Below are 9,837 nucleotides of genomic sequence, written 5' to 3'. Positions count from 1 at the left end.
TTGGAAATTTACCGTTTCTTTTGAAAACATATATGATTTATATAGAATAAAAATATATTATAACAAGTAGCCTAAATTTCATAATATTTATGTGTATTAATTCACAAACATATTTCAGGCAATCTCTTCTTTAATCAGCTTGAAGAAGTTTCACTGTTATGACATGTCGACCATGAATAGCTTAAAGGTAAATTATGATGTGCTACAATGAAACTTAATTAATTTCTATTACGCATAATCGTCATTAAGTATTTTCTATTTAAAAGTGTACATAATTAACTGATTTTTGCTTTTTAATTATAATTTTTATCTGTGATTTCTTTATTTATTCATATTATGATTGAATGTACTGTACATAGCAATTCTGTTTCGAATATTTTAATTACTTTGTATATTTTTCGCTTTCAGCCTTTTTCTATCTTAATAAATAGAAGCTGAAAATTTGAGGACAACAGATTGCTAATGCATTTTAATTTTGTTTTAGAACTCAAATTATTTCAATTCAAACATTTTCTCCCAAAAGGCGTTAGACGACAAGCACGACTCTATTGTTAAAGAAAAAGTATGATGTACTGTACAGGGGCAAGACATTACAGTACTAATTTGAGGTGGTGAGAATATATTTTCAATTAAATAAATTAAAAATATAATTAAAAATTGCAGCTCTTACATTAAGGCGATGTAACAATAAATATTTGCTCGTATTTAGTAATTTTTATTTGTTAACGTTTCTTGTGAAATTTTTATAGGCATACACTTTTAAAAACATTATTACCATTGCAATTACAGGACCATCATCCCGCTAACAAGAACATACGAAAACATTCTCCTCCAACTTGGACCTCAAAAATATATTGAATCGAGAAATTTGCAAAGATTAACAAATTAATCAAAGAACCATACAACAAAAACATTTCACAGATAGATTCAAAAATTTCGATAATACGCAGTATCGTAACTACCTTTTCATCTGTTTTGTGCAAAGCTATATATTTAGGCCTCTTAAGTTTGGGAGAATAATAAAAATAATAATAAAATATACATGACAAAATTATTTATAAATAATTTTTGTGTACGCAAGGAGTATACAAGTTGATTTACATGTATTTATAAACGAAAATATTATTACAATATATTTGATGTTTTTCACTTTCATATTAGCGCCACTTTTTTCTGAATCCCATGTACATGAATGCATATGCATGGTATTCAGGAAGAAGGGGATATACAGATGCATATACATACGTAGTATGCACTTGTATACTCCCTATATACTTATGGCTCTGTATAGGAGTAAAAACAGATTAATTTTGCACGGTATGAACTGCATATAGTAAGATTTTCAATAAGATTTGATACAGATAATTATAATAAATTGCAAAATAAATTATTATATTTTAATTCTGTAGCATTCCGAAACAAAACATTAAATGCTTTATTGTTATAATTATGTATTATAGATGATCTTGATACTAAACATATATTATAAATAAAATAATCTTAATTAATACATTTCAATTAAATTAATGAATATAATTAAGAAAAATTTTCTACAAAAATTAATTTTTTTATACTCAATTGGAAGATATTGGAGTTGCTTTGATTAAAATTGAATCTTTCTTACGAGTTGAAAATATTGAGTGTTTCACTACAGATCTCTATAGAGAAAGAGAATACACATTTGAATTATTATATAAACTATATTATGTAAATATACTATAAACATATTTACCTCACATTCACAACCATCAAATACGAAAGATCGGATCAGATTAGCCATGATCAATTTCATGACTGTTCGTGCTAATCTGTACGCAACACAATTTCTGGGTCCCGCTCCAAAAGGTTGATAAGTCATTGGGTTAATATTTATTCTGTTTTCAGGTGAAAATCTGTAAGGGCAAAAATTTAATTTATATATTTTCCATTTTGTACCGTTTTAGTATCATAAATTATGGTATGCAACAAGTCACACCTATCAGGATCAAATTTGTCTGGTTCTTGCCAATAATTCGGGTCTGTATGAAGAATTGGCACGGGTACAAAAATTGCTACGTGTTTTGGTATGGTCATTCCTTTATATTTGAAATCATGCTCACCCACTCTGCTAATATTTCTGAAAAATATTTCATAATGAGTTATAAAAATATAGTTTTTCTTTTGTCTTTATGAAACTTACATAACAGACTGTGATGAAAATCGCAGTGTTTCTGAAATAGCCTGGTCCAGATACTGAAGTTTTATGAGATCTTCGTATTGAATATCTTTCTGTAAAAGTGATGTAAAATCTATTTGATTCCGGTGTAAATTTGTAAAAGTAAATTATAATAATCATTAAAACCTCCATATTCTTTCATACTATTAACTGATTAAGATAATAATTTAAAAATTAACGTAAGGCCACATATTGACTTCTTATTCAACTAACATTTCAAGTGCAGAGAAAATTACAAATTGTTTATTTTGTCAAAAGGAAAATTTTCATGAAAACAAAACAAAATTAAAAATTCCAGCAACGAGTTGCATAACTTTCCCGGATAAACTATAAAATTTTAAGAGTACAGATGAGTTTTATAATAAAAAAAAAGAGAGAGAAAACTTGTAAACGCTAATAATGAATCAAAATCTTCATTAAGTGTGACTCCATTTCAGATACTGTACTAACACACGACGCCTTCCATCTGCCCACCCTCTCGATCTTTACTCACCAAGTTGAACAGCATCAAAGTCCTTAATATATCAACTTCCCTGTAAAGATTTAGAAATTTTCGACAAAAGATAGTCTACAGAAGTTATTAAACTTTAAATCGTATAAACAAAATCGCGCCCCCTGCATACAAACACCAACATCCACACATACAAAAAATCCCCAAATTTTTAGTATTCTCGACGTTTTAATGTCACCCGAATCCAAAAATGTAAAAATTTGGGGGATTATTTTCTGTCCGATTGCCATGCTTTCCCTCTAAAAGTCATAATACTGTACTAAATTACATTGTTTTCGATGTGATTATTAATTTCCAGTCGAATCTTTTCCTGTATTTTTGAATTATATGCAAGATGATACGTGCAGCACTCTAATGCTAGTTTAATGGCTTCATACCTGTAAAAGTTTTAAGGTATATTAATTTTCATTTATATAACTTAAAAAAAACTATTTATATACAGTATAATAAAAATATAATAACCCTGCTGTCAACAGTAGTACAATATTAACAATAGTATAATCGCTAGTTAATTTTCTGTTGCGATTTGTCGAACTTACTTCAGCTTTCAGGAAAGTTTGAAGAATATCTTGATTATTCTGAAAATATTTTTAATTTAATAAATTAAAGATTTTGGGGGCAAAAGTTGAAAATAGATCAACCATCAACCGTTTTCGAGCAGCAATTATTTTCTTAACAGTGTTCAAAATCAATCGAACTGAACGAAGGTTTAACATATTTCTGGCAATGTCCATAAACAATCGAAAGTAAGTAGGAAGTGGCTCCATTTCAGGAAAGTACACTAAATGAATAAATTTTGACTGAAGAAGCATAAATTTATTTTTAAAAACTCCTAAAAAATAGTAAAAAAATCATTTACATGATATGATTGATGGTATTCTCACAATATCATTTTGAAGTAAGTAATCTAAACACTGGACAATTTTATTGTATTCTTCGTTTTCTTCATTTAATTTAGCACTGAATATTAATTTTCCCATTATATTAAACACTAGACTTTTGTAACTCTGAGCAATATCGAGAGGTTTGCCATTTTCTTTTTTGATTTTTTCCATGAAAGCAATAATCGGATCATGTATCACTGTGCTCATCTGAAAATATGAAGAAGTAAACAATATTAAAATATACAATAGAATGTATGGAATATAAATAAAAGTTTTATAATACCATTTTAATTTTTTGAGAGGTAAAGCAATTAGTCATGACACTTCTTAGGTTTTTCCACTTAATACCTTTTTGCAATGCTATAATATATTTTACTGATTCGTGAGATATTCCCATATCTGGAAGTATTCGCTAGAAAACAACATTTATAAATAAACTGTTTTAAAATGTAATGTTTCTTATACAATGAAGACCAGAAGCTGAACTTACGTCTCTACCGCAAAAATTTTTAAACTCCTTAATTTGCATAATTTTAAGGAATTCGATATCAGAACACATTATATAAGGTTTGGCTCCTAAGTAGAATCTAAAGATTTTATTGTAAAATTGTTTTAGCTTAAGTACAATTAATTAAATTTTAAATATATATTTAGATTTTTTTTTTCCATTAATAAAGTAAAAACCTGCGTAAACTGGAACCGCACGGTCGGAATATGTTTCCTGTTTGGCAGGTTCCGTTTTAAACAGGAATTTTAACAAAGAAAATTGCTCCGTTTCGAGCAACTTTTCCTGTGTAGGGCAGTTTTCCGCTTTACCAGGTCACGTTTTGGACAATTTTACTGTATATGATTATTTAATTATAGGATATAACTTAAAAAGCAATATATTACCCGAATATTTTTCCATATTTTTCAAACCATTCCTTAGTACATTTCGTTCGCTAAAAAATAAGAAAATATTATTTTAAGTCCTCAGGTTTATTTGTATTTGATAAACGTCTTACATCTAAGTTAAATTCTTTCAAATTTCCAGTTAAAAATTCGGGTTCAGGACCAGGAATACCGCATCTTTTAAATACATTTAGTTTCTTAATCCTCCATCTGAAATATATAAAGATGTCTAAGACTGCTTTATTTATAATAATTTTCGTAAAAGTGCGCAAACGTAAGCTAAGTGTGTAGGGAGGTTGTGTATTGTATTTCACTCATGTATCTGATGTTTCTCCAGATGTTCAATATGCACAGTATGTGTCAGCTTTTTTGTATGCCGGAAATGTGGCCATATTTACTTTCACTGCGTGATGGAGATGACCGGAAAAGTGAATGTAGTCCGCACGTCAAACCCCTCAAGTGTACTTGAGGGGTTTGACGTGCGGAGCAAACTCTTACCCAGCAAGCCTTTAATATCAAAAATGCCACAAGGGTTATTTTTTACTTGAATATGTAAATACGCAATATTTTTCTGTCTTGGTAAAGAGGCTGATTTCTATTTTAAGTTACAAAAAGCACTATGATTCATCCTCAGTAATCACTCTGTTAGAATATCTTGGCCTTTATTCTGTGTCCAATTCAGAACTTATGAGTTTTGGCTGGGTCTGGGTCTTAATATTAATAATTACTGTAAAAGGCTAACAGAATTTTTTTCTTTCTTCCAGATTTATCAAACCAATTTTGTAAATTGACAGCCTTATTTCACAATACAGTATATCCTTTATTTTCAATATACATTTTAAGTACTTTTTTATTCGTACCCCTCTGATTTAGTTTGTAAATACGAGGGTGATTATAATAATTTGTATTGAAGAAAAAGTAAAGTTGGAAGAATAGAGAGATGTACAAATAAAAAACTAAGTTACCTGAAATGAACATCGAAAATAAAGGTTTCGAAGGTAATGTCAGCCTTATGAAATAAGGCTGACATTCAATGTTCCCTCTAATTTTTTTTTGTCGATGAGTGGAACATATACTGAGCAAAAAATATTTTTGCTGAGCATATATATATATAATCTTCTTTTTTGTATAAAAATTAAAATAATTAATTATAAAGTAGAGATTAAAATTCATTTTAAAACATACTTTTATACAAAATATTATCTCTTGTCAATGATTTAATGTATTTAATTGAAATATAAGTAGCAATAATCATGTTGTAGACAGAGTGAGAAATAAGTAAACAACAATTTAAATCGGTGTGCATGCTCGTACATAAATTCTTGTGCGCGGCAACAATTCGAGCAGTGCGCGGCCGCGCAGCCGCGCAGCTTAGAGGGAACATTGCTGACATTACCTTAGAACAGCCGTTCCCAACCTTTTTTCGTCAGCGTACCCCCATGGCATTTCCAACTTCCCAACAAGCAACGCATGAGCAAATCTCGCACTGCTTATTTGTAGAGAGTGTCGCCATTTTGAATTTTATTTTGACTCGGTTCTCGGCTCCCTGAGTACCTACAAGTCTGGAATTTTTTATGCGCGCATGATTTTGGCACCCAATACTTTGTGCCAAATTGTATCTTTTGACATGTACTCCTTCATACCTCTAAGCTGGTAACACAGCAGGCAGTACGATTTTATAAACAAGACATAGTCTTGTCAATAAAAAATTAATAAAAGTACTGAATACATAATGAAAAAATTACCGCTTGTACAGAAAATCTGGAGAAACTAGCTGTCCTTTTCCCTGGTAACAATAAAAAGTACTTTTTATAAAGAAAAGAATACTTTTTTCAAACAACACGTGAGGTTATTGTTGAGAGATAATAATAATAACGGTAACACACATAATCAAAAGTTCGTAGCATAATCACTAATCAGACATAATGGTATCCTTACTACCATTGACCGACTGCGCAACATTTATTGATCTGTTGCATTGTACAATCGGCAGCATAAGTTTTTATTTCTAGTTTAGCATTTTGAAATGTATAATAAAGTTTGTGATTGTTGCAAGGAACAATTTTTACCTAATAATTTTTTAATACTATTAATTTGTGAAACATAATATGTTATTTTTTATGCCTAATAACTAACTTTTTTCCGAACGCCTAAACAACCTATCGTGTACCCCCAGGGTTACCGCGTACCCTGAGTTGGGAATCGCTGCCTTAGAAGATCGGTTTGATAAGTCTGGAAGAAAGATAAAAATTATTTAGCCTAGTAAAGTAATTATTAATTCAATTAAACTAATTATGTATCAAAACTTCATTAATGAGCACGAAACAAACATGGAATAGGTTTAGGCTGTGTACACATTAGGCGTTTTGGGTTACGTTAAACGCGCGTCAGCAGCGTACACACCGCGCGTTAGCTCGGCGTTCGACGACACTTAGTGGAGCGTGAGCACTGGCTCAGTTTGGAAATAGACGTGAAAGTAATTGCTTGTATGTGCCTCCTCCATCGTCGCTATAAAATACCATGGCAGAGGCAAAGAGAATTTTGGATGCACCCAATATTATGAGATAGACTGAGCATGGAATGTTTGTGACGTTATATCCAAAATTAAAACAAATGAACCCAAATTTTTTAATTCTTTTAGAATATCTATAAAATCATTTTGACGATGGCTGGTCTATTTTAGATTTCATCAATAAATAGATCAGTATCGAAATGATCGTTCTCCATTTCGGACAACGTATGTCCACTCTACCCGAAAGCGCGCGATCGAATGTACAACATGGCAGCACATATATCTCAAAGCGTGCGGCAGACGCCCGCGAAACGCTCGTTCTAACAAAAATCTATCAACGCGCGTTTGAGTATGTATACCTATGCAGAACTCTTGGTTCTTTAAAACGCCTAATGTGTACACAGCCTTAAATAATTTAATGAAATGGTTTTGAAATTTTAGAAAAGTCAAGATATGTTTGTTTACTTTTATGTAAAATTATCAATTTATATTAACTAAGATCAATATTTACCTTATCCACAGAAATGTGAGACAGATGACTGTTATAATTGCATATAAAAATGAGAACATTTTATACAGAAATTTCAAGAAACATGGGCTTAAGCACAATTTATAATGAATATATAATAGAATTTATACAGGGGTGTATTCGTAAAGATAATATTGTTTTCATCACAGATTAGATAGTTTATGGTTATTATCAGCAATTTAAATTATTTACATATTTTTTTTTTTTGTAGACAGATAAAAGCAATCTCTCTCTTTCTTCTCACTTTGTGTGCCTCTGTGTATTAGATCTATATTTTATTTTATATTTCAAGATTGTCAAGATCGAAAAATTTTGAAATTTTACGCAAATATTTATGGAACATTAATGATATATATTTTGGAAATTGTAAATCGAAGGAAAGAGAGATAGAAGATATCGATTTTTAATATGGTTATTAGCATTCAGAACTTTTCGTTATTAGCATTCAGAACTTTTAAAAACTTACTCCTATTCCCAGAAAAATAATATGATAGTGTGAATAGGGAGAAACCGATTATAGAGTGAGTAGTGAACTACTTAAAGACGTGAAAGCAATGTTTAAAAACAGCAAAGCATTCGAACGCGTGGATGACAGTGTTTCAGTTGTTCATAATTGAGGAGGTCTAAGACAAAGGTGTGTTATGTCCCCATGATTGTTTAATGTTTTTGTGGATGCACGCCTGATGAGATCTAGAGTACCTGAATGTAGAATGAGAATTGAAAATAAACGAGTCCGTCGTTTGTTGTATGCGGATGATACCGCTATTATCAGAGAGTAAGAAAGAGTTTCACACACTTGTTTCTAGCTTGAAGAGGCGTGAGAAGAATATATGCTGTGAGTGAATGTGAGTAAAACTGAAGTGATTGAGTTTGAAGGCAAACGGTTGCATGATTCAGTTGAATAGTGAACAACTGGAACATGTGAATGAGTTTATATATTTGGGAAGCATGATAGATGGAAATGGAAAGATATGCGGTAAAATCAACAGATTAGTTGCTGAAACTCATACAATGAGCTCCAGCATTCACTCTTCTGTGGTAGGTGCAATGAGTAGATTTGTAAAGAATAACTGGATGTACAAAATAATTGTGTATGGAAGTGTTGTGTTGCTTGGCTCATGTATGGTAGCGAAATTTGGGTATGGCAGAAGAGCGTTACTATGTGAGATAAGATATTTGAGGGGAACGTGTAGCATAACAAGGAGAAACTATGTGAGAAATGAACAAGTGCTGGAAGATATGGAGTGAAAGAAAATTGGGTTGAAAAGGTGGAAAAATCGCCCCTACGATAATTCGGCCATGTTGAGAGAACGAAAGGAGAACTGTTGAAGAGAGCATATATGAGGAAGATGAATGAAAAGCTTGTTAGCGGAAGGCCGAGAAAATCTTGCTTGGAAAAATTGAATAAGCATCTGAAAGAATATACGGTGTTGAGTCAGAAACAGAACGTGAGAAAGTGTGCTAGAGAAAGTTGATGATGAATAGTTTGTAATATTATAGTCTTTTTTGCCTCCTGCTCACTCTTTTTGGATTATGACCGTAAAGATATGTATGTATGTAAGACTCAATATAAGCATAAAAATTTATTCTTTAATAAGAGCTCATAACAAGTGATGGCAAGCATAATTTACCCTTACCCTCCTGTTTGATTGCCGGAAAAGATATAATTAAGTATTTCTTATTCTATGTACAAACGCATGGCCCAGACGATTACAAAGCTTTTCTTCGAATCAGGTTTGGATCCTCAGACTTTTTTAGGCGTTAACTCGGAAATTTTTAAATCATAAAACCCTAAGTATACTTTACCATTTGGCTCCACCAAAATAATTTAATTCTGACAATCATATTCGTCAATAGACAGTATAACTTTAACATGTTAGAGATAACGTAGCAAGAAATATATAGAAACAATTAATCATAAACAATGGAATGATGTTATTAGCTTACATTGATTTGATAAATATTTTAAGTATGAAAAAACGAATTTTATTAGTTACTAGCAGACCCCGCCACGCGTTGTTGTGGCTCAAAATGTATCTATTATAAATTTATAACACTTCCCCCGTGGGGGGAGAATTTTTCGAAAAATTTCTTCTTAGTGTACATTCTGTTGACGTACCCTATTAAAACGCAATCAAAAACGCAAAAACCCGCATCTAAAATAGTATAAATAGAAGCAGAGTTCTTTACCGTAAGCCTTAATCCTAACCATCTCCCTTCAGTGAGGTTGAATTTCGACATGTATCTATATATATAAAAATGAATGTGTGTGTGTGTGTGTGTGTGTGTGTGTGT

At 31.2% G+C, this 9,837-nt stretch overlaps 1 protein-coding gene across 1 annotated transcript; it reads right to left on the bottom strand.

Moving 5' to 3' along the window:
* Positions 1–1,525: 1,525 nt before the first annotated feature.
* LOC111637806 (cytochrome P450 3A28-like) lies at positions 1,526–7,651 on the bottom strand. Its single transcript, XM_023383367.1, has 13 exons — positions 7,525–7,651; positions 4,615–4,711; positions 4,502–4,551; positions 4,101–4,197; positions 3,894–4,022; positions 3,586–3,817; positions 3,368–3,507; positions 3,189–3,304; positions 2,995–3,103; positions 2,180–2,268; positions 1,976–2,116; positions 1,733–1,892; positions 1,526–1,658 (listed from the first exon to the last, which is right to left on the bottom strand). The coding sequence occupies exons 1-13, from the start codon at positions 7,581–7,583 to the stop codon at positions 1,575–1,577; spliced, it is 1,503 nt and encodes a 500-aa protein (XP_023239135.1). The 5' UTR covers positions 7,584–7,651; the 3' UTR covers positions 1,526–1,574.
* Between the last annotated feature and the right edge of the window lie 2,186 nt (positions 7,652–9,837).

This window comes from Centruroides sculpturatus, unplaced genomic scaffold, assembly GCF_000671375.1.
Source record: "Centruroides sculpturatus isolate CEXI.00-Female unplaced genomic scaffold, Cexi_2.0 scaffold1001, whole genome shotgun sequence".
Classification (NCBI taxonomy): Eukaryota; Metazoa; Arthropoda; class Arachnida; order Scorpiones; family Buthidae; genus Centruroides; species Centruroides sculpturatus.
This window is presented reverse-complemented; position numbering and strand designations above follow the sequence as displayed.